The sequence below is a fragment of the Lethenteron reissneri genome, chromosome 20 (assembly GCF_015708825.2).
Source record: "Lethenteron reissneri isolate LAM-NWPU_2019-01 chromosome 20, ASM1570882v1, whole genome shotgun sequence".
Classification (NCBI taxonomy): Eukaryota; Metazoa; Chordata; class Hyperoartia; order Petromyzontiformes; family Petromyzontidae; genus Lethenteron; species Lethenteron reissneri.
In genome coordinates this window covers 9,948,125-9,973,689 of record NC_083798.1, presented here as the reverse complement: position 1 = coordinate 9,973,689, position 25,565 = coordinate 9,948,125, and the positions used below count along the sequence as shown (strand labels likewise).

Genomic DNA, 25,565 nt, shown 5'->3' with positions numbered 1-25,565 from the left:
CAAAAATCGTCCAAAATCGCGTGACGTCATTTATGGACGGCCCCCAATCCCGTCGTGTCCGGCTGGCGCAGCTCCGACCGCCTCTACTGGGTGGACGCGTACTTCGACCGCATCGAGCACAGCGACCTGCAGGGCGGCGCCCGCACGGCGCTGGGCCGCGTCTCGCGCATGGTGCACCCGTTCAGCCTCGCCCTGCACGGCGGTAGCGCTCACCGCCAGCACCAACACCACTACTCACCACCACCACTACTCACCACCACCACTACTCACCACCACTACTCACCACCATCAACACTACTCACCACCATCAACACTACTCACCACTACTCACCACCGCCAACACCACCGCCACTACTCACCACCACTACTCACCACCACTACTCACCACCATCAACACTACTCACCACCACCACTACTCACCACCACCACTACTCACCACCACTACTCACCACCACCACTACTCACCACCATCAACACTACTCACCACCGCCAACACCACCGCCAACACCACCACCACTACTCACCACCACTACTCACCACCACTACTCACCACCATCAACACTACTCACCACCACCACTACTCACCACCACCAACACCACCACCACTACTCACCACCACTACTCACCACCATCAACACTACTCACCACTACTCACCACCGCCATCAACACTACTCACCACCACTACTCACCACCGCCAACACCACCACCACTATTCACCACCACCACTACTCACCACCACCAACACTCACCGCCACCACCGCTATTACTCACCACCACTACTACTACTCACCGCCACCACCACTACTCACCACCACTACTCACCACCACCACCACTACTCACCACCACTACTACTCACCACCGCCACCACCACCACTACTCACCACCACTACTCACCACCACTACCACTACTCACCACCACCACTACTCACCACCACCACTACTCACCACCAACAACACTCACCGCCACCACCACTACTCACCACCACCACTATTCACCACCAACAACACTCACCACCACCAACAACACTCACCGCCACCACCACTACTCACCACCACCACTACTCACCACCACTACTCACCACCACCACTACTCACCACCACCACCACTACTCACCACCACTACCCACCACCATCAACACTACTCACCACCACCACCACTACTCACCACCGCCAACACCACCACCACTATTCACCACCACTACTCACCACCACCAACACTCACCGCCACCACCGCTATTACTCACCACCACCACTACTCACCACCACTACTACTCACCACCACTACTACTCACCACCACCACTACTCACCACCACTACTACTCACCACCACCACCACTCCTCACAACCACCACTAACCACCGCCACCACCAATACTCACCACCACCACTACTCACCGCCACCACCACTACTCACCACCACCACTATTCATCGCCACCACTACTACTCACCAATTAAAAAGACAAAGATACCCCATATAGTCCTTTAACGGACTGTTGGGGTAAGTGCTGTTAGTGAGCACCTATGAAGGCCGGCAGGGTGCACCGGCGGGTGGTGTAGCCAGCACCACACCCGGCCACCTTTATCTCCCGAGTGGCGATGTTTACACACCGCACCAAGTACTTATTTAAGGTCGAGTCGACCTAGGGGAGGCCCAGGACCAGTTCAGATATTCGTCACCGATGTTGGCCGTGAGCAGGAATCGAACCCGGGTCCTTGGCTTCATTGCGCAGCACGCCAACCAATACACGACGGCTCCCCACACACGCGCACGCACACACACGCACATACGCACACACGCGCACACGCAAACACACGCATACACACACACGCACGCACACAAACACAAGCACACACGCACACACACACGCACCTGATGGTCTGCCGGAGGAATGCTCCCAAAAGGAAGTTGAAAATGCAATATTATTACGAACAAAGGTTCAGCTGATCGTGTAACTTAAATTTGCGCCAATACGAGGGCGCATGTGTACTCGTTTGAGGCCGAGTCGACCTAGGGGAGGCTCTGTTCAAATATTCACCACTGGTTTTGGTCTCGAGTGGGAATTGAACTCGGGTGGCCAGGTTCACAGCGCAACGGCACCGAGCACTGCACCGCCGCTCCCCACAATTGCCACCACCGGCATCGCATCCGCCGCAACGCAGGTGGGTACTTCTTAAAGACTCTGCTGAAACACCATTGGAACCTCATTTGCCAGTAGAAAAATATGATAATTGTTTTTTTACTCTTTTATCTGGCAACAAAACTGACACCTTTTTTACAAGGAGTCATGTTTGCATTGACTCTGATGGTGCATTGTCTTTGAGTTGTGCGCCTTTTGGCGTCATCTGGTCCAACACCATGTGAGACTAGGCTCTAAAGAAAGCTGTCTCGGGTGTGGACCAATCAATTTCAAGGACAGTGCATACAATATCAGAGTTATGTTTTTTGTTTGCTTTCCGACTGCAGGTATTGTGGTCTATGCAAACATGACTCCTTGTAGAAAAGGTGTCAGTTTTGTTGCCAGATAGAAGGGTAAAAAAACAATTATCACTCTGCTGAAAGTCGACAACGAGGGATCGAGAGACGACGAAACGTCCCCCCCCCCGCCGCGTGCCGCCCGCCAGACTTCATCTACTTCACGGACTGGAGGCTGGGCATGCTGCTGCGTGTGCGTAAGAGCGACGGGGGCGGCAGCACCGTGATGCGGCGCGGCGTGGCCAGCATCATGCACGTCAAGGTGTACGACGCCGGCACGCAGGCAGGCAAGGCCATGGGCACGGCGCTCGCGAGCACGCTCACGCGCCGTCACTCGCAGTCGCACACCCGACCCAGCTCCGAGCCAACTCCGGCTCAGCTCGGATGGCGGGGGGGGGCAAGAGCTGTTGTGGTCTGGGGGGACCACCACAGCGGCGATTCTAAAAACGAAAACTATAAAACTGGTTTTAATCTTGATTTGAAACTTTCGTGACTGCAGGAATCCATACTCTTTGGTTCTTTCGGTAAAGTCACGTAGGTAGAAAATGAAATAATTTATGACGTTTCAGGCTGCCTCAGCAGCAGACCATGCTTTCCCACCTGATGACGGACGCTTGTGTTGCGCCCGAAACGTCGTAAATGATTTTATTTTATACCTACGTGACTTTCCCGATTTCTTAGTTTTAGTTTTACCAGGTAAGGCCCACTGAGCTGCTACGTAGCTCTTATTTCCATAACCGACCTGGCTATCACGAAGTGGCTTATCACGTGGAAATTCATAGCGGCCAAATACCCTAAGCGCGTGGCGTTGATTTTAAATGCGGAGGTAGAAAAACACGGTGGTCCCGGAGAAAAATCCCCGCGACGGGGGTGGAGAGAACATGCAAACTCCAATAATGATTCGTTTGATTCACCGCTTTAGAGAGTGAACTCGGGTGGTGCCACGGAGGCATTTGGTGGTGCGGGGCCCACCCAGCAACCCCCCTAATTGCGACCCTGCCTACAAACACCACAGACACGCGCTCGCACACATGACCATGCACGGCCTTTCGCTATGTGCACACACACTCGCGCACGCATGCTGGCGCCTCACTGCATGAACTCGCGTGCGCGCCCTAACAGACGCACACACCTTTGTCTCCCTCGTCGTGATGTTTACACACCGCACCAGGTACTCATTTGAGGCTGAGTCGACCTAGGGGAGGCCCAGAACAGGTTCAGATAATCGTCACTGTTGTTGGCTGTGAGCGGGAATCGAATTCGGGTCGTCGGGTTCGTAGCCCAGCGCACAGCCCGCCACACTGCCGCTGTTACATGCGGACACGCTCAGCACACACGCTGATGCACAACTGTGTGCTTGTGCACGCACGGACACACACATGCTTGCTCGTGCATGCACATACTCTCAGGTACACTCTCTCAAGCACATCCTCGTACACGTGCACCGGTTCAGATATCGCTTGACACTGATATCAGCCGGGGCACTGGGTTCATACTCACACAAGAGTCCCACGTATTTAAAAGTAATTATGACTTTTTTTTAAAGGAGCTACGGTTACCCAATTACACTTTGCGAGAGATGATGGTTTGTTTATGACCATAAGGGGGCTCTTACCCGTACCGGTGTGATAATGGACATTTAATCGATGCGAAACCGTTGCGCTGGAAAACTGTAATCTGAGCCCTTTGTGTAGCAAACGATAATTTGAGAATCGCATTAAATTTTCCCAAGCTCCGTGCCAGCGATGGCTCGGCGCCACGCGCTCCTGCAGGCCCTCTCCCAGGTGCGCGTGCGGGGTGCTGCCACGCGCCTGTCTCTCCGATTGCACGCACGCTTGCCCGCCGTGTAAACTTCAGCATCAGGGGAGACAAAGGCGGCCGGGGGGGCGTGACACCAGCCACCCACCCTCCTTCGCACGTCCGCGCGTCTCCCCGTGCAGGCAGCAGCGCGTGCAGCAGCGCCACGCACCCCAACGGCGACTGCACCCACTTCTGCTTCCCGGTGCCCGAGCGGCGGCGCGTGTGCGGGTGCCCGTACGGCGCCCGCCTGGGGGCCGACCGTCGCAGCTGCGCGCCCGCGCCATCCGAAGAGCCGCCGCCCTCGCCGTGCCCGCCCCTCACCGTGCCGTGCGCCAGCGGCCGCTGCGTGGCACGGGCGTTCGTGTGCGACGGCGTCGACGACTGCCACGACGGCACGGACGAGGCCAACTGCACGCACGCCGGTGCGACGGCGGACCGGGCGCTCGCCACCCCCTCCTCGGCCTCCCCTCCCCCCCTTCCCTCCTCCCCACCACCCTCCACCCCACGCACAGCAGAATTAGTTTTAGCCGGGTCTGTCCGGGTTGTCGATGACTCCACCCGGCACACCTCATCCGCTATCCCACTCACTTTTGTCACGTGCTTGTTGCGGTCTCTCAGAGTCGCCTGGGAAATATTGAGTCAGAAATTCCCATTTGGCTGACGATTGCATTCTTCACGATGAAAACATAGCCGTACGCTTCCCTGCACGGTGACCAGAATATGGGGCGGTATGGCAGCAGCTTCCTCATCGTGTGTGCTTTCTCCGGGTAATCTGGGCAACCTCCAAAGTTGCCAACAACTCATTTTGAATAGAACTGGCCCAATAGCCACACACATGAGGACAAGACAAGACCGGAGATTCAAACTTGATTTGAAGCTTTCGTGACTGCAGGAATTACTCTTTGGTTATTTTTTTATGTAATTTATTTTCTTTCTACGTGACTTTACCGAAAGAACCAAAGAGTCATTCCTGAGATTCAGTGAAGCTGTCCTCAGTAATGAACATTGTGATTCTTCTGATTGTGATGGTGCATATGCATGGAATATTAACATTTAAGAGTAGTATCCCATATTGACACGTAAATTAAGCCTTAGCTGTGGCTGTACGAGAGTGGCAATGCCGACTGGCTAACAGTGTCAGTGAGCGTGGCTGCATATGTTGAGAGGTGGGCGCCACAGTGGAGAGATGTTAACTACCTCGCCTGGTATACAGGAGGTCATGGGTTCGACCCCGACGCTGATGTTTGTATATTTGGAGTTTCTCCCCATGGTCGTATGGATTTTTCTGCAGGTCCTCCGGTGTTTCCCTGGCTGCTGTAAATTCGCACGTGATGAGCCACTTTGTTGAGCCATCAATTATGACCAGGTCACTTAAAAAAAAAAAGTGGGCCTCACTTGGTAAAATAAAAATGGTTAATAGTTAAATCTTCCTTCTGCCCTCCTCCTTGCGTGTTCCGGACGGTCCTCGTTTCCGGACGCCGGGGGCGGCACTCGCGCTCAGATGGGACGTGCTCTCCCCTGGCCACGCGCTGCGCCAGCGGGAGCTGCCTCCCCGCGGACTGGCGCTGCGACGGGCGGGACGACTGCGGGGACGGGAGCGATGAGCTGGACTGCCCCTCGCCGCCGGGGACGGCCTCGTGCCCGGACGGGCACTTCGCGTGCCTCAACGGGCAGTGCGTGCCCGCCGCCTGGGTTTGCGACTCCGACAACGACTGCGGCGACGCCTCCGACGAGCGCAACTGCAGTGAGTGACGGCGTGGCGGCGGCTCACAGCTCTCTTGAATTTTTGGGATTTTTTTGACACGGCTTAAAAATATATATATTTTCGCCAACTTCATCCCGATCGTGCTATCGGCGTCACGGCGGCACTCGATGGAGAATTCACGGGGAACTCTCACGGAGCGGGGCGACCCCTTCGCGTTAGAGAACGGCCCGCCGCGAACTCGTGGATTCACGAAGCGCACGAACCGTGAGCGCTCAGCTTCGACGTCACCGACGTCGGAGCTGCCCCCGCCGTGCGCTCACTCCCCGTGCCCTCCCCTCCCTGAACGTCGCGCAGCCTACGCCGCGACGTGCGCCCCCGGCGCGCTCCGCTGCCCCGAGGGACACTGCATCTCGCCGTGGCTCGTGTGCGACGGACATCGCCACTGCTCCGACGGCTCCGACGAGATCGGCTGCAGTGAGTGGCGCTCGCTGCCCCGGTGTTGGTCCCTCCCTCGCTCCCACGATGGGGCAGAGGGCCCCTCGGCAGTGACACTGGTACCCCTGTGTGTGAGACAGAGCGGGACGTGTGTGCAGTGTGACCCGGTTTGGTTTTTGTGCATTTGTTTACGCCCACGCGGTATGTAAGTACGGTGTAAAGTTACTGCTGCTGTAGTTACTTTTTAAAATAGACATTTCATGTACTTTACGTATTTATTTGTCGTGATTTGCTTACCTTTCCTATACATCGCACTCCTCGTATTTTTATATTGTTTGTTTTGGTAAATTCTGACCCACCCCTTACTGGACATCTGTGGAAAAAGAGCTTTTGTAGCTCATCAGAATTTTCCAGGGTAAACAAGGATTCTGATACTGCGAATGCGATCAATGCGAGCGGCTGCCCTGCTGCTCCGGCCGTGCTGCGTATCCCAAAGTGAACGACGTCCGCTTCACGCGGTATCGACATTGACGGGCCGCCCGCCCGCCCCTCGCTGCCGTCCAACACGCCGCCGGCGCTTGCCGTCCCCACCCAGGCTACAACTGCAGCTTCCCCCAGTTCGGCTGCGCGAGCGGGGACCAGTGCGTCAGGCTGCGCAATCGGTGCGACGGCGTCGCCGACTGCCGCGACCACTCCGACGAGCGCGACTGCCGTACGTGTCCTCCACGCAGCGACGCTCCGGCCGTGTTCATCATCGCCACTTCTCTCGCCAATCACGTTCACGCGCGACGATGTTCACACGCAATAACTTCAACGTGCAATAACGTTCACGCGCAACAACGTTCACGCGCAATAACTTTTACGTGCAACAACGGTCACTTTCCACAACATTCACGTGCAACAATGGTCACTCGCGACATAATTCACACGTAATAACGTTCACGCGCAGTAACGTTCACCCTGTTGCGGTGTACAGGATAACGCCTCCATGCACGAATTCCTTCCACCCACACTGTTGTCTACGCAAGAATGTTTATACGCAATCACGTCCACGAAATAATGTTGTCTACGCACAAGAATGTCGACAGCCGCGGTGTCTGTTGGCCGAGGCCACTGAGCCGGTGACCTGTATGAGAGGATGAATCGTGGATGAAGGAGCTCTCCGCTTCGTGGACTGCGTTTGCTTTCGCTCGCTAACAGTGAGCTTCTCCCGCTCGCGGCCACTACGCGCACACACACCAACGCTGCACGCACGCGCCCAAACACGTGACACGCTCGCACATCGCATGCACACCAACGCTGTACGCACGCGCCCAAACACGTGACACGCTCGCACATCGCACGCACACCAACGCACGCGCGCAACACGGACAACCTCACGCACGCGGCAGCGACGCGTGAGCCGGGCCGGTGCCTCCGCGCCGAGTTCCAGTGCCGGGCGGACGGCTTCTGCCTCCCGGGCGAGTGGGAGTGCGACGGGCACGCCGACTGCGACGACGACTCGGACGAGCACGTCGGCTGCCCCCCGCCCCCCGCCTGCCCCTCGGCATCCTCGGGCGGCGACCCCGCCGGCGACGGGGCCCCCGCGCGGGCCTCGTTCCGCTGCGACGACGGGCGGTGCGTGTCGGCCGCGTGGCGCTGCGACGGCGACCGCGACTGCCGCGACGGGAGCGACGAGCGCGGCTGCCCCGCGCCGGCGTTCGCCTGCCCCGCCGAGCGCCAGTGGGCCTGCCCCGGGCAGCGGGTGTGCGTGGCGCACGAGCGGCTGTGCGACGGCAAGAAGGACTGCCCCGACGGGGCCGACGAGTCCCCGCTGTGCAGTGAGTGTTCCGGCGCGCGGCCGTGACGGCGGCGGTGAGGGCAGCGGCAGTAACAACAGCAGTGAGAGCAGCGGCAGTGAGAGCGGCAACAGTAACTGCAGCAGTAAGAGCAGAAGCAGCAGCAGTGCAAATGTGAGCCACAGCAGCACCGCTCGCAGCAGCCTGCAGCCAGAGCTCTCCGGCATCTTTCCGAGTCCACTGCCATCCTACGATGCTCAGCAACGCCGGATGAAGCTAGTGCGGTGCCTGTAGCATATGTTATACAAGGGCCCTAAATAAAACTATATGAATATTAAAACACATTCTTTTTTTTTTTACTTGAATAGTAAAGTAATTGTATTTTTTCATTTGCTATACAGCCAGCTAATACGACAAATCGCTAACATTAAACACCCAGTCGTTCATAAAAGTTGAAGGCAGTATAGTATTATAATAACAGAGCAAGTGCAGAATCACTGAACCGCAATTGATAGCTTGAACGCATTTAGCGCGGGGCCCTTGAAAGTGCGGGTCCCGTAGCATTTGTAGCTACTTTTGCTACGAGGATAATCCGGCACTGATGCCCTGCGTCGCCAACGTGAGTGAGGTTATTGAGCGAAATGGAAAGTGATTGTGCGTGAAGATGGGCTGATGTGCAGGGCTTCATTGCAGCCGGGTTTGTCCTGGACAGTGAAGAGCCGGCACATCACATCCAGTATACAGTGGCGGCTGGTGATATTTATTTTTGGGGGGGCGCATTTTTTTTATTTTATTGAGGGGGGCAAATAAATATAAAGCAGTACCAAAAACCATTTTGACTACTTGAATATAAATTTTGATGATCTTTATTTACATTTCAGACCAAAAGAAGTACCAAAAAGCATGTTTCCTACTTGAACATAAATGTTTCTCTTTTATATACATTTCAGACCAAAGTACCAAAAAGCATGTTTCCTACTTGAACATAAAAACGTTAGTTTCATGCTATTATCAATATGGCTGCGGCTACTTTCATGACGTTTGCATTTGTCAGAGAGATGTTTGAGGTCTCTTACCCCCGTCGTTGTCCACAAAACTTCAGTGCCGACACTTTGAAATAAAAGACAGGGAAAACAAAAAAGAGAATTGCTAACATCACATCCAGCCAGCCACCTCCGTTTCTCATAACAAGCGCGGGTGAAGCTTCGTGTGTAGCTTCGTCCTCTGTCACTGGCCTGCTGCTGGATTTGTAAATCAGGTTGGTCCGGTCCGAGATCCTTTATCTTTTTTATTTCTTCCAGCGAAAGCCTTGTGAAAGGGTTTTTTTGTAAATAAATTACAGAATTTGGATGAACTGCTGCCATTGTTTACACAAAAAATTTGATCAGCCTAGCAAGTGTCAAAGTGGTGTCGCCTGCGCACTCGCAGTAGTGGCACAGAGCGTAAATTTGAATGACAGGTGACGAGAACCAATCAGATTGGATAAAATAACATGTATCCAATTCTGATTGGCCAGGGACGCAACGACTTGCGCCCCGAGGAGAATCTTTAAGAAACCAATTAGAGACCAGCTTCAGGTCACATGCTGTCCGAAAATTTAAAGTCTCACATAGACATCCATTTGTCCGGCGCCCCGCATGAAACACATTGAAAAACATAGAAAATAGTTGACCGATTAAAGCCAGTTTTTATTAAATGCTGATGCTTTTTTTACTACCAGCCGGCACATCGTATGAAAAAAATATTTTATTTATGTATTTTTATATAAATTTTGTATATGTATATTTCTTGAATATTGATGGGGGCGGCTGCCCCTGCGCCCTCTATTGGCGAGCCGCCACTGCCAGTATATCGCGTGCATTCTCCGCTCTACCGATGATCTGGGAAATATTGTGTGAGAAGTATATCCCCCGCCAATTCAAGTATTAACCCCTCGTGGCTGCCGGAGTTAGTGAATAGGCGCGACCCCCCCGCCCGCGTGCGTGCGCGCTCGCAGACCGCGACGACTGCGCCGTGAGCTCCGGCGGCTGCTCGGACGTCTGCGTGCAGGGCCCGTTCGGCGCGCAGTGCACCTGCGCGCCGGGCCTGCGCCTGCTCGACGACGGCAAGACGTGCGTGGACGAGGACGAGTGCGCGACGCCCGGCGCCTGCAGCCAGCGCTGCATCAACCGGCGCAGGTCGTTCCGCTGCCACTGCGAGCCGGGCTACGTCCTGCAGCCCGACGGCCGCTCCTGCAAGGCCACGGGTGAGCACGGGACACTGCCCGAGGTGCGGTGGCCGCGATGCCTCGGTGTCGCGGCGCTACGATGGCGAGGAGATGTTAACTACCTCACCTGGTATACAGGAGGTCGTGGGTTCGATCCCAAACCTGATGCCTGCTGTATATTTGGAGTTTGCGTGTTCTCCACGTGGTCGCATGCATTTTTCTCGGGGTCCTCCGATTTTTCTCTCCACGTGTGTTTAGAGTATGTGGCTGCTATAGTCGACCGTGATAAGTCACTTTGTTGGGCCATCGCTTGTGGCGAGTTCGCTTCTGTAAAAGAGCTGAGTAGCTCAGTGGGCCTTAACTGGTAAAATGCGCGCTCAGTGCCCGTGCCATCTGCTGCCCTGCTCGCCCCGGCTGTGTGAGCGAGAGCCGTGCCCGGTGTTGTTCGTCATCCGGAGACAACGGTGGAGTTTCAACCCGGCCTCGACGCGTGTCGTCCGTTCTCTCGTGCTCTCGGTTTTTGACATTAGCGCCTGGACATCATCCCCTCGGACAACAGCGGATTTATTCATATAAGCAGCGAGGTGCTTTGTAAACGTAATTTGTTATCACTATTGAGCATACTTTTCGATTTAAAGCTTTCGTGACCTGCATTTCCCATAAATATGCTAAATTTCTCTTGATATGCAAATTATTTTGTCAAGGCGCCCTCTCCCCCCCTTCCAACCCAACTTAAATATATGCTCCAAGCATGGTGCTGTTTCATTCAGACGCTGTCGCCTCGACAGATCTGGTTTTCACCTGAGGACGGCTGCTTGCGTTGTGGCCGAAACGTGAGAATTATTTTATTATGTTTTATTTTTATTATTTTATTCCTTCCCTTCTACGTGACTTTACCGAAAGAACCAAGAAGATTGACCTTACTCTTTCGGTAAAGTCACGTAGACAGAAAACTAATATTTCTGCAGTCACGAAAGCTTTAAGTCAAGATTACTATTGAGCATTTACGCACTGGTCGGGGGGGGGGGCGCCATGTTTCGCGTCCCACCCTCCCAGCCAACAACTGTGCAGACACATGGTTAATTGAGCAGCGACCCCCACGTGTCACCGAAACCCCCTTAATCCACACGAGTCGGGAGACACCTTTCATTTGCCCTTTGCCGCACACGCCGGTCAAACCGACGCGTCTCCTTCTCTCAACCGAATGAGCCAAATTGAAGTGACAGGGAGTCCAATCATTGGTGACTGTGAGGAGAACTCGCTGCGCCTGACGAGGGAAAGCCCAGGGTCTGAGTGGTGTCAGCTGAGTATCTCTGCCCAGCCACCTCTATCACCACACAGGCTGTACTACACCAATTGGAATCTTCATCATCATCAAAAATAATCGAAGTTGCAGCGACTTCGCCATTCTGCTCGGTCGCTTCGCTCGTTCATCACCCCATGGACGAGCGTCGATCGGCGACGGCGGCGGTGACGGTGGCGGTCGTGGTGGTGTCCTTCACCCGTGCCGGCAGGTCCCGGGCCGGCGCTGCTGCTGGTGTCCACGCGGCATGCGGTGCTGGAGTTGGAGCTGGGCTCGGCGGCGCCGACGCTGCAGACGCTGGTGGACGGCGCGGCCGGCCTGGTCGGCCTGGACGTCCACTGGGCCTTGGGGCGTCTCTTCTGGGCCGACTCGGTCGCCGGGCAGCTGTGGAGCTCCTCGCTGTCGAGACACAACCGCACGCTGGTGCCGCCCCCACTCACACTCCTCGCATGCGGTGACGCAGCGGTGGTGTTGGTGACGGTGGTGACGGTGGTGGTGATGGTAGTGGTGTTGGTAGTGGTGTTGATGGTGGTAGTGACTGACGGTGATGTTGATGGTAGTGATGGTAGTGGCGTTAACGGTGGTGGTGGCGTTAACAGTGGTGGTGGTGGTGGCGTTAACGGTGGTGGTGGTGGCGTTAACGGTGGTGGTGGTGGCGTTAACGGTGGTGGTGGTGTTAACGGTGATGGTGGTGGCGTTAACGGTGGTGGTGGTGGCGTTAACAGTGGTGGTGGTGTTAACAGTGGTGGTGGTGGCATTAACGGTGGTGGTGGTGGCATTAACGGTGGTGGTGGTGGTGGTGGCGTTAACAGTGGTGGTGGTGGCATTAACAGTGGTGGTGGTGGCATTAACAGTGGTGGTGGTGGCATTAACGGTGGTGGTGGTGGTGGCATTAACGGTGGTGGTGGTGGTGGTGGCGTTAACAGTGGTGGTGGTGGCGTTAACGGTGGTGGTGGTGGCGTTAACAGTGGTGGTGGTGGCGTTAACAGTGGTGGTGGCGTTAACAGTGGTGGTGGTGGTGGTGGCGTTAACGGTGGTGGTGGTGGTGGTGGTGGCGTTAACAGTGGTGGTGGTGGCGTTAACAGTGGTGGTGGTGGCGTTAACAGTGGTGGTGGCGTTAACAGTGGTGGTGGTGGTGGTGGCGTTAACGGTGGTGGTGGTGGTGGCCGCAGGTGCTGGGGGGCGGAGTGGTGGGCGTGGAGGGCGTGGCCGTGGACTGGGTGGCAGGTAACCTGTACTGGGCGGACAGCGTGCTGGAGTCGCTGCAGGTGGCGCGGCTCGACGGCACCCACCGAGCGACGCTGCTCAGCGACAACGTCACGAGCCCGCGGGGCCTCGTGCTCGACCCGCGGAACCAGTGAGATCCGTCGCCCGCCCTCCGCGCACCGCCCGCGAGGCCGCTCCTCCTGTCCCCGACGGTCTCTGAGGCCGCACGGGGGAACCGTTGCCATCTTCGTTGTTCCCTCCTTTCCGCAGGTCCCGCCTCGTGTTCTGGTCGGACTGGGGCCGTCGGCCGAGCATCGAGCGCGCCAGCATGGACGGCCGCTTCCGCCGCGTGCTCGTGTCGCACAAGCTCTACTGGCCCAACGGGCTGGCGCTCGACTACGCCACGGACACACTCTACTTCGCCGACGCCTACCTCGACTCGCTCGACTCGTGCGACTTCAACGGCGAGCACCGCCGGCAGATCCTCGCCGGGGACCACGTGAGTCGCTCCGCGCCGCCCGCGAGACCGCGCCGCCCGTGGCGTCGTCCTGAGGGTGATTGGCACCGCTTGCTACGTGAGTTGCCATGGAAATGGCTTCACCTTGTCACACGAAGCTGGTAGCACGTTAGGAATATGACCCGGAAAATAACAAAAAGCACCAGTTTGGAAATAACACAAAGCGCTTGTTTAAGAATCGGTATGGCGCAGGACTAAATTGAATTTGGTGAACATCGCAAATAGCTGTGAGTGATGACACCCCAAGACTCGTATTGCTTGTGACTGTATATTGATGAAAATACCAGGCAGTGACGAAATGAATCATAACGATGGGGATGATGATGATGACATTTGGTAAATGGCGACGTTCTGCAGCTGTTGCAGCACCCGCATGCTCTGGCGGTGTTCGAGGACTGGGTGTACTGGACGGAGCGGCACACGGGTCGCGTGGTGCGCGCTAACCGCTGGCACGGCACCAACACCAGCGTCGTCCTGGAGGGGCTGGAGCAGCCGCTGGCGGCCGTGGTAGTGCACCCAGTCCGGCAGCCCCCGGGTGAGCCCTCGCCCACCCGCCCCCGTTGCTGCCACGCACATCACCCAGAAAACAACTAAGACAAAGATCCCCCGTATAATCTATATTTGAAGTTTTCGTGACTGCAGGGATCCATACTCTTTGGGTCTTTCGGTAAAGTGACGTAGATATAAAACAAAATAAATTAAATCACTGATTTAATGAAATTAAATCACTGATTAATTTATTTTATATCTACGTGACTGATTTAATTAAATCACTGATTTAATTAAATTAAATCACTGATTTAATTTATTTTGTTTTATATCTACGTGACTTTACCAAAAGAACCAAAGAGTATCCCCCGTATAGCCTTCTAACATGCTGTTGGGGCAAGTGCTGTCAGCGAACACCTGTCAAGGCTGACGTGGCACACGAGGCATGGGTGGCCAGCACCACGCCCCGGACGCCTTTGTCTTCCTCAGTGCTGATGTTTACACACAGCACCCGGTACAAGGCTAAGTCTACCTAGGGGAGACCCAGAACAGGTTCAAAGCACAGTGTGTTAAATACTGCACCGCCGCCACACACACAAATGTGTACGCGCATCATTAACCACCGTCTACTGAGGCTGCGTGTGCAGCGTTGTGGGCAATGTTGTTGGCCTGGAATATCTGGCCACTGGGCATTTCCCCTGTAAAGTCGCTCCCGGAGGTGGACCACCACACACATGGGGCAAAACCTCAGCATCCGTGGGGCTGGGAAAGGATCAACAAATCCCAGAACTGGCTTGACAAACAGATGTCTGATTGCCCATTGGCTAGGTCCGGCCGTGGTTTTGGGGAATGTTGTTATTGTGCTGACCGGCTCGCTGACCGGCGTACGTACGTGCGTGCGTGTGTGTACGCAGCATGGAACCCGTGCGCCAGCAACCCGTGCAGCCACCTGTGCCTCCTCTCCTCCATGCGGCCGTACTTCTTCTCGTGCGCCTGCCCCTCGGGGTGGTCCCTCGCCACGGACGCTCACGCCTGCGCCAAGGGTAGCAGCGCTAGCTTGAACGCCGCACTGTGACGCCGCGACACACACACCACGCGGCGATCCTGCGATGCGACGCGGCACCCTGGCCACGATGTTAGAACGCACTGCTCTGCCACGGTGGGATCAAAATTGCGATTTGTAACACGCACAGTATTTCACAGACGTGAATGACCGAAACTCTGGGGCACAGAGCCAAGCTCGGTGTCACTTTAAAAAGCCAGGAGGGAGAGTTGGGGGCCTTTAAGAAGAGATGGGCTATTTAAGTGTCTCTTTAAAGTCGATGTAGGCTGTGAATGCACAGCAGCGGCGACGACAATGGTCGTGTTCCAGACGGTGGGGGCTGGCACGGAGAAACTTAAACGAAACTATTTTTTTTTCACCAGATAAGGCCCACCGAGCTACATGTGGCTCTTGTTCAGAAGCGACCTGGCGATCACAAATGACAGCGCAACGTAGTGGCTTATCACGTGTAACTTCATAGCAGTCAAATACTCTCAATGCCTGTTTCTAAATGTGGAGGGAAAAACTGTGGGACCCGGAGAAAAATCCACACGACCACGGGGAGAACACGCAGGCGTCAGGGTTGGCATTGAACTCCAGGACAGGCAAGACTCGGCAGTGTCGTTCCTCCTTCTTGGGATAGACAGGAGGAGGCTATGAGTCGCGCCACTACAGCGGGGAGAGTTCCACCGCGAGCTGTGGTGCAGAGCAACGGGAGCGAGAGAGACACGGCGGAAGACCGATGCTCCGACGTGGCTCGACGGTGCTGTGCGACGACGCAGCGCAAATCCGCGAGGGCCGCTCGAGCTGCACGTTGGCCGTCCCCGTGTGTGCTCTAGATGAGCAGCCCTTCCTCATGGTGGTGCGAGAGCGCGTGATCTTCGGGGTGCCGCTCGACCCCTCCGTGAAGACCAATGACGCCATGGTGCCCATCTCGGGCCTGCACGGCGCCCTGGACGTGGACTTTGATGAGAGAGAAGGCTTCCTCTACTGGGCGGAGAGCGCGGTGAGTTGTGCACACCGCTGATGCTGTGTCTGCTCGGTTCGTGGGTCAGAGCAGGAGACCGTGGCGCGCATCGTCTCCGGCTGTGAAGTCCGTCAGGGCGTGCCGGGCGGACTGGTTGTCGCCCGGCACGTGCTGGGGGAGGAGGAGGCTGTCTCGTGGTGCTGTGGCTACGTGGAGCTGACGTCCACCCAGACAGCATATAACATCGACATACGACATCTGTATTTATTAACCTTTTTATTTCCCCCGTGTATCTGGTGCTCTCACTGTGTTAAAGCGTTTGCTAAATAAATCGGTCCGAGATTCCCTCCACTCGGCCAGGTAAGATTCCTTAACAGTGGCCATCACATTCACGAGTAGGTAGGGAAACGGCCGAATCACTACTGCTGTGCGTGTCTGCGTGCCTGCGTGTCTGCGTGTCTGTGTGTCTGCGTGTCTGCGTGTCTGCGTGTCTGTGTGTCTGCTAGCCTTCAACGCTTCAAAGTGCATCTTTGTGGAGAATGGCGGCTGTTATTGTTCGTCTGCGAATGTGTGTTTCAGTGAAGAGTGACGTTGCAGTGGTTATCGCACTGCGCTATAAACCGGGCAACCCGAGTTCGATTTCCAAACACGGCTAAAATCGGTGACAAAAATCTGAACCGGCCCTGGGTCTCTCCTCTCCTAGGTCAACACGGCCTCGTGCCGTGTGTAAACATCAGCACTGGGGAGCCAAGGGCAGCCAGGGGTGGTGCTGCCAACCCAATCTCTCATGCGCCATGCCGGCCTTCGCTCTCAGCGCTTGCCCTAACATCCTGTGCAGGCTATACGGGGGTCATCTTACGTCTTCATCTTATTTACCCGCAGGGTTCGATTCAGCGCGTGCGCACGGATGGCACGGAGCGCGCCGAGTTCGCTCCGGCCGCAGCGCTGGGCGTTCCTGCCGCCCTCGCCCTGGACCGGATCTCACGCAACCTGTACTTCACCAACACGCAGGGCCTCTCCATAGAGGTGCACCCCTCCCTCCCGCCGGGCCCCGCAGCACTGCCATGACTCGTAGAGATGTGGACACTAACTGAGCCACGTAAGGGCTCTAAGAAGCACAACCCCTAAACCACGTCCACCGCGCGAACCGTGCCAGCAGATGTGGTCCCTTGATGCGCAAATGGAACATGAACGACTCTCCGGTGTGCGACTGTGGTCACGAGGAACAGAACAATGGGGCGTGTCACGAGCTCAATGTTTGATCACAAACACGGAGGAGGAGGCATCATCAGAGCGATGATTCACCACTCGACTACTCCCAACAATGTCCATGTTTATTTAGTCTATTCCTTCCCCCGCACCTCAGATTAGCAGAGTTGGCTACGTACGTTGCGAAAGAAGTTCAACATACACGCATCCAATGTATGGTTGTTGCTCCAAGGGCCATTTGGATATTTATAACATCATTCGTGGGCCATACAAAATTATCAATTAAAAAAATATCCCGTTATATTTGGTCAAACATTTAATTAACTCACCCCTAATGTGATGGCTGGAACTGTTTCTCTTTGGCGATGCGTGGTGATGTTAGCTGGTGTTGATGATGTTGCTACTCGCAACTGCTTTTCCAGGTTTGCTCCTAGATTTATTGAATTTCGAGTCCCGCCTGCGGTTGTCTTGGCAGGGCCAGAGACCAAATGATTCCGCGGGCCTCATACGGCCCGCGGGCCTCATACGGCCCGCGGGCCTCATACAGCCCGCGGGCCTCGTACGGCCTGCGGGCTGAACGTTCCCCACCTCGGCTCTAGATCAACATCGGCCGTACGGATAATATTTTGGCTCCCTCGGTAGGCCATTCTCTGAACCACGGGGTGATGCACCGTTCTGCCAGAGGTTCCATGTGGATTCTGCATCTCATGACATCACGTTGGCAGCACATTGGGAAAGAAAAACGTATTGATTAGGACCGTAAAATGACTTAACTGAGCACGAGTGAGTGTGGCCTGCATGGATGTGACGTTAAGTTTGACGTGCCAAAGAAACCTCCAATAACTGTCGCGCTGCGTTTTCCATGCCAATGTTTGTGACGGAAGCCGTGCGGGGTCTCCCTTCAGGTGGTGCGGCTGGACGGGGGCCAGCGCTACCGGCGAACGCTCATCACCAGCACCGGCGACGCCGCGGGCACCGGCCGCCCCGTCGGCATCGCCGTGGACCCGGCGCGGGGGTTCGTACGGCGCTCGGTCCCCCGTCTGCTCGCGCAGGAGATGCCGGTGCCGGTGCAGTGAATTGCCCGGCGCAGGCGCGCGGGCGCGTTGTGTTTGTGTGTGCGCGTTACGCGCGTCGTTGCGCGTCTGTGCACAAGTACGAATACTTCACGTGTGTGCGTTCCTGCGCGTGTAAATTGTTGCATGTGTATGCGGGGAGCGGTGGCGTAGTGGTTGGCGCATTGCGCTACGAATCAGACGACACGCGTTCTATGCCCGCTCATAACTCATAGCATTGGTGGGATATCTGAATCGGTCCTGGGTCTCCTCTAGGTCGACTCAGCCTTAAATTAATACCTGGTACGGTAGTAGGTTTTTACCCTTTTAAACTGGTACAAAACTGACACCTTTATTCAAGGCATCATGTTTGCAATAACCACAACACAAGTAGTCAAAAAAGCAAACAAAAAGAAGCAACTCTGATAATGAAAAATAATATGCACTGTCCTTGAAGTTGATTGGTCCACACCCGAGACCCGAGACGGCTTTCTTTAGAGCCTAGTCCCCATTGGTGTTGGACCAGATGACACCAGAAGGCGTACAACTCAAACACAGTGCAATATCAGAGTATTGAGAGCTCGGGATAAGCATTTACACTATGAGATCTCTTTTACCAGTGGCAAAATATAGTAGTAGGTTTTTACCCTTTTAAACTGGTACAAAACTGACACCTTTATTCAAGGCACCTGGTACGGTGTTTAAACATCAGCACCGAGGAGACAAAGGCGGCCGGGTGAGGTGTTGTCCACACACTCGTGTGCTGTGCCAGCCTTCATAGTTGCTCGCTAACAGTCTGTAAAAGGCTATATGGGGGATCTTTGTACTTACATGTGTTGTTGCGTGTGTTGTTGCGTGTGTGCTGGCTGCCCTGCGCAGCATGCTCTACTGGGCAGACCAGGGCACGGACAGCGGGGCCGCCCCCAAGATTGCAAGCGCGCACATGGACGGCTCGCACGCCCGCACGCTCTTCTCCTCCGAGCTGAGCCGCGTGGAGCAGCTGGCGCTCGATGTGGGGGCGCAGACGCTGTACTGGACCGTGGTGGGGCGCGGCGTGGTGAGCCGCAACCCCTCCCAGGGCACGCACAGCCCCGGCTCGCTGCCCCGACCCTCGGCCCCGACTCTCGGCAGGCATTACAATCCAAGGCAATGTGGATTCACGCAGCGTCTGAATGCGACCGCGTCTCAGGACGATGTGCAGAAGCAGTGGGCGGCCTTGTAGGCGGGGGGCAGTACCAGCCAAACAAAAAACGAATTGCGCTCGTCGCAGACACCGCTGTCGCCCCGCGAGGACGCGTGGCGGCACGTTCGTGCCGGCCTGTTTCACCGGCGCTCCCCCCCCCACCCCCTACCGCCACCGCCCCCAGATAGAGAGCGGCAGCGTGTCCGGCACGGGCCGCGTCGTGCGCGTGTCGGGGCTGTCGCGTCCGCGCGGCCTCGCCGTGCACGCCGGGCTCCTCTACTACGCCGACTCCGACTTCGAGGCGGTGGAGCGCGTGGACGGGATCGCGGGACGCAGGGTCGCAGGCCGTTGTCGTGAGAGCCAACCTGGCTGGGCTGCGTGGCCTGAGGGTTCACCACCGCGACGGTACGTGTCGAGCGCCCCGCGGCGAACCTCCCCTGGGAACGATTCTGGCTGCCGCCGGTCGCCGCGTGGCAGCCAACGGCGAGGCTGAACGATCCTCTTCCTCCCCCTCGCATCGCTCGCTCACCCAGCGCTCTCTCGGCGGGGCCTGGTGTGCTCGGGTTCCTTATCGGATCTCCTTCTCCCAGGCACCTTTTTCCGTATGAATGGGTGAGCACGACCGTTGTCACCCGCGCAGACTCGGCGGGCGGCACCAACGGCTGCAGCGGCGGCGGCGCCTCCCCGAACGGCGGCTGCGAGCAGCTGTGCCTGCCCGTGCCGGGCGGCGCGCGGGCGTGCGCGTGCACGCACGGCTTCCGGCTGGCGGCGGGCGGGCGCTCCTGCCTCGCACACGACTCCTTCGCGGTCGTGGCCCAGCGCTCGGGCATCCGGGGCTTCGACCTCGACGGGACGACCCACGGGGAGGCCGTGGTGCCCGTCGGCGGAGCAGGTGAGCGGGAGACGCGGCCGGCGGGGCGGGGGACGTCCGACGTTGTTTTCGCGCGCGCGCCGGAGCCGCCCCGCAAGCCGCGAGCGACGCGCGCGCGGCCTGTGCCCAGGGCGCGACGTGGTGGCGGTGGCGGTGGACGTGCGGAGAGGACGCGTCTACTGGGCGGACGGACCCGCCGGGGGCCACGGCGGCGTCCGGAGCATCGAGAGGGACGGCTCGGCGCTGGAGGACGTCGTCGCCACGGGCGTCGGCGCCCAAGGGATCCGCGGCATCGCCCTGGACTGGCTGTCTGGTGAGTCGGTCCAGCCTCGGACACTCTACCTGCACTGTTTACAGAACGGCTATCCTGTTCACAGGAAGTATGTTTCGTCTGCACGAACTGTGATTCGGTGACTGGAGTGAACCACTCTCAATAAGGCTCAAAATTCTATACAGCAGTGGCAAACGCAAAAGTGGTGAGCTTTGGAAAGAGATCAAAGTGAAATTTGTGGATTTGTGACGATAAATTTACATTTAATCTTTGAGTCGTGTCACCAAGGCGCTGACTGAGCACCGATCCGACGAACATCGCGCGACGCCACCGACCCCGCACCCTCATCGCCCCTCGGCCTCCGCTCTCCCCGTCTCCACAGGCAACCTCTACTTCAGCAACGCGTTCCATGCCGAGACGCTGCTGGAGGTGTTGCGCGTGGGCACGCCGTTCCGCGCCGTGCTGCTGCGCGCGCGCGGGCAGGAGCCGGCGGAGCTGGCCGTGGACCCCCGGGCACGCCGCCTCTACTGGCTGTCGGGCGGTCCCGGCGCGCGCCTCCTGGAGCGCTCGCTGCTGGACGGCGCCGAGCGGCGCTCGCTGCTCGCCGACGGGCTGGTGGCGCCGCGCGGCCTGGCGGTAGACGCCGCCAGCGGCCTCATCTACTGGGCCGACCCGGGCGCCGACGAGATCGGGCGCGTGGGGTCCGACGGGCAGGGCCGTGCCACCGTGCGGAGGGGTAGCCGCTACCCCGCGCCCTGGGCCGTCGCCGTCGTGGGGGACCGGCTGCTGTGGCTGGACCGCAACCTGCGCAAGGTGCTGCGGGTGAGAACCGGCGGCGCTCGCGATCGCGACGGGCCGAGCCAAAGGGTCGCTCGTTTGTCCGAGCTTAACCGTAACAATCCTGAATCGATTGAAGTGCCTCGGCGCTGAACGGAAATCCTCGTGTTGCCCCCCCACCCCTCCCGGCAGACGAGCAAAGAACCGTCGGAGGGAGACGTGCAGGCGGAGGTGATCCGCGATGAGCTGAGCGAGCTGAGCGGCCTCGCCGTGTTCCACGCGCTGGTGCAGCCCGACCACCCCAACCCCTGCCGCTCGCTCGAGCAAGGCAACAGCAGCAGCAGCGCCGGCAACATCAGCGGCGTTGCCGGCACGTACGGACCCGACCCCGGGGTCTGCTCCCAGCTCTGCTTCGCGATGCCGGGCGGCGCATGGGAGCGGCGTTGCGCGTGCTGCCAGCGGGCAGCTGGCGGCGGACGGCGTGACGTGCGCGACGTCGCTGGACGGGGAGCTGCTGCTGCTGGCGCTGGAGGAGGGCGGCGTGCACTCGCTCGGCCTGGACCCGGACCCGGACGGGCGGCGCCCGCCGCCGTTCGGCCCCGTGGCGGCCGGGCTGGCCACCGTGGGGCTGGACGCCGACGCCGCCGCCGGGAGGGTGTACTTCACGCACAGCCTCGGCCACGGCCACGTGGGGCTGGCGCGATTCGACCTGTCCGGCGCGGACGGGACGGCCCCCGACATCACCAACATCACCTCCAGTGCGTGGGTGCGGGCGTGGGCGCGGTGCCGGTCGCACCGCCGGCCCGTGCAGGCCTACGTAGGTGCTCGCTTACAGCACTTGTCCCGAAAGCCTATGTAGGCTATACAGGTATCTTTGTAATTGTGGGCATAGTTGATTGGATTTCAGGCACATTTCTCAGATATCTCTTTAAACTAAACTATTTAAATTTCACCAGGTAAGGCCCACTGAGATGCACAGCTCTTTTTAAGAAGCAACCTGGCCACAAATGGTTGCTCAACGAAGTGGCTTATCACGTGGAAATTTATAGCAATCAAATACTCTAAATGCATGATTTTAAATGTGGAGAGAAAAACCGGAAGACCCGGAAAAAAATCCACACTACACCGGGGAGAACATGCAAATTCCAAATATCACAGGCGTCAGGGTCGGTATCGAACCCACAACCTGCTGTATACCAGGCGAGGTAGTTAACATCTCGCCACCGCGGCGCCCTTTCCCCCCAAGCCATTCGCAATGCCTTTGTTAAAAAGGCGACACAAATGTGATGATTGCGTGTCCACAGCACCGTTCGCGGTCGGCAGCGTCAGCCTCGCGTGCGACCTTTAACGCCGGGGCGCTCTCGCTGACCCCCCATGCCCTCGCCCCTCCACCCCCATCCCGCCGGGGCCACCAGTGGAGAGCTCGCGCGAGGACCTGGCGTTCGACTGGGTGAGCCGGCGCCTCTTCTACAGCGACTTCAAGGGGCAGCTCATCGCCTCCATGAGCCTGGAAGGCACCGAGCACACGGTGATCGCCCGGGTGTCGCACCCCCTCGCCATCGCGCTGCACCCGTGCCGCGGGTGCGTCTCCTCTGCCGGCTCCGGGGGAAAAGTCTCGCGTCCCTAAGCATCGCCCCCCCCTCAAGATGCTCACTCGGAAGCTGATCTTTAGTCTTAATCGTCACCTATCGTCGTCGTCATCTGCTCCAAATGCGATTGCTGATTTTAAACTTCTGACTCATCTCAGCCAACTCAATTGTAACGCAAATTTAAATTGGTCGCATTGTATTGGCTGGGTGAACTCATCGCCATCGTAGGCGGCAGCGCTGAATGTGACTATATGGCCACGCTACGTGATTCTGATTGTTATTAATTTGGAATACAATTATAATGAATGTGCAATTTTAAATTAGCTTTTCATTTTTTTCGCTTTTCAGATTTGTATTCTTGATGATTCAATTGAACCGCTCGGATGTTGAAATCAAACGTCAGATTTTATGACCCAGGACGTTCTTGCGATTTCCATCTCCTGGTGAAATACGCTTCGATCCTCCACGCTCGATACCCCCACCAACATAAGCGGCAGGCTGATGATTTATAAACCCTTGTGCCGCTTAACCGATTTTCAAACAAAAAAAAGGGCCGGAAATGTTTCGCCCCCATAAAATGTTGCGAGTAGCTTCAAAAAAATCAGGAACGGTTAAATAATCCAATAATCATCAGCCGCCCGCTTACATCGGTACGGCTGGCGAGTGTGCCTCTGCCGCAACTCGTGTCCGCACGTGCCGCGTGAACGTTCGTGTACACGCGTGCGTGCGTCTGCGTGCGTGCGTGCGCTTGGGCGCGTGTGCAGCTACGTGTACTGGACGACGTGGAGCCCTCACCCCGTCATCGAGCGCGCAACCCTGGCCGGCAACTTCCGCACGAGCATCGTCAACACCAGCCTCGCGTGGCCCATCAGCCTCACCATCGACCTGCCGGACGGCATGCTCTACTGGGCCGACGCCTACCTGTACGCACGAGCCACTCCCACTGCACTGCGGGACACCTCACTGCACTCACGCTGCCCGTTGATTGTGTGCACACTACAAACACACGAAACACTTACAAAGACCAAGATTCCCCGTGTGCCCTTAACAGACTATTGGGGATAGTGCTGTTAGCGAGTAGCACCTATGAAGGCTGGGCATGGCACACGAGGGAGTGGGTGGCCAGCACCACGCTGCACCAGGTACTCATTTAAGGCTGAGTCGACCCAAGGGCTGGTTTAGATAATTGTCACTGGTGTTGGCTGTGACCGGGTATCGATCTCGGGTCGGTGGGATCATGGCGCAGGGCGCTTACTGCGACACTCCTGTTCCCCACACATGATGCACACGCACACACAACCACACAGTTGCCGTGTACACACACACCGTGCGAGCGCCCTGTACACACACTGCATGGACTGCATCCTGCTAACCTTGGTCACATGGCCAGTGATAGCAGCCAGTCATCGGCGGCTCTTTAGCCAACGCCGGCTCCGCGTGCCACTAACCTCCAGGCAGAGGATCGAGCGCGCCTCACTGTCTGGCTCGCACCGAGAGCTGGTGCTGGGCTCGCTGGCGTTCCCGTGCGCGCTGAGCGTCCACGGGCAGCACATCTACTGGACGGACTGGGAGGATCGCGCCGTGTTCCGCGCCAGCAAGCACGACGGCTCCGGCCGCCTCGCGCTACTGCGCGACCTGCCCCACCGGCCGTCGGCCCTCAAGGTGATGGCGCGGTCGCGCCAGCCGGCGTGCGACAACCCCTGCCAGCGCTTCAACGGGGGCTGCAGCCACGTGTGCGCGCCAGGTGCGTGGGCGCCGTCGCCAGGACGTGGGGAGCGGGGGAGGTGGGTGGGGTGCTACGATGGCGGTGGTGCACAAGCACACAATCTTTCATCGGTAAATGTGTTTACTGGCACGAACCGTTATATTCTTAGGTTTTTTCGGTAAAGTCACGTAGGTAAAAAATTTAAATTAATAAAAGTTTTTTTATTTTATTTTACTTGTATTAATTTTAATTTTTTACCTACGTGACTTTACCGAAAAAACCTAAGAATATGAATCCTTGCAGTCATGAAAGCTTAAAATCTAGAACGAACCGTTATGTTGGACAGCAGCTCACTGAGTCCATCCTTAAGCCTTCTCGCTCAGTGACAAATATTTCAACTGGTTTCCAATGAGAAGGAAAGGAGCAGGGGGACGTCGTGTGAGTGAGGGTTGGTACTGTTGTATATATAAATTTCGCAGTGCCGTGAAGCCTTCTGGATTAATCAACGAAGCGAGAGTGAATTGAACTACGCCCTATTCGTACCGAGTGTGCAGGGCCCAGCGGGCCGGAGTGCCAGTGTCCCATGGAGGGCAGCTGGGTCCTGGCGAACAAGGACCGAGACTGCGTGCCCAGCGAGGCGGCGCCGTGCCCGCACTTCTTGTGCGGGAGCGGGCGCTGCGTGGCGGAGAGGAGCACGTGCGACGGGCGTGATGACTGCGGGGACGGCAGCGACGAGACGGAGAGGCTCTGTGGTGCGGCGCCAGCACGGCACTCTCGCTCGTTCGCTCGCTCGTTCGCTCGTCGTCGTCATCTTCATCACGACCCTGATCGTTGCTTTTATCATGGCGCGGTCATTATCGTCATCCTGATCGTCATCGTTGTTATTGTGTAGTCTGAGATTTCACTGAGCAGCGGTGGTACACGCCATCTCGTCGGGGAGTAAAGCCTTGTCACCCTTGTCTGACGATGTACCGCGTGCGCCCCG

General features: G+C 57.2%; 1 protein-coding gene across 1 annotated transcript in view; it reads left to right on the top strand.

Annotated features, from left to right (window-relative positions):
- LOC133344725 (low-density lipoprotein receptor-related protein 2-like) overlaps positions 1-25,565 on the top strand; it is a 96,920-nt gene that overhangs the window by 38,784 nt on the left and 32,571 nt on the right. The window contains 28 exon segments of the mRNA XM_061554823.1: positions 72-202; positions 2,625-2,762; positions 4,416-4,697; positions 5,777-6,019; positions 6,335-6,454; positions 7,011-7,127; positions 7,807-8,235; positions 10,190-10,438; positions 11,914-12,125; positions 12,875-13,059; positions 13,179-13,407; positions 13,783-13,960; positions 14,829-14,957; positions 15,796-15,962; positions 16,806-16,949; positions 18,038-18,147; positions 19,064-19,241; positions 19,552-19,701; positions 19,703-19,772; positions 20,008-20,259; positions 20,369-20,551; positions 20,892-21,331; positions 21,479-21,739; positions 21,741-22,044; positions 22,702-22,867; positions 23,640-23,798; positions 24,330-24,619; positions 25,135-25,332. Coding sequence (XP_061410807.1) covers positions 72-202; positions 2,625-2,762; positions 4,416-4,697; positions 5,777-6,019; positions 6,335-6,454; positions 7,011-7,127; positions 7,807-8,235; positions 10,190-10,438; positions 11,914-12,125; positions 12,875-13,059; positions 13,179-13,407; positions 13,783-13,960; positions 14,829-14,957; positions 15,796-15,962; positions 16,806-16,949; positions 18,038-18,147; positions 19,064-19,241; positions 19,552-19,701; positions 19,703-19,772; positions 20,008-20,259; positions 20,369-20,551; positions 20,892-21,331; positions 21,479-21,739; positions 21,741-22,044; positions 22,702-22,867; positions 23,640-23,798; positions 24,330-24,619; positions 25,135-25,332 — 5,714 coding nt within the window.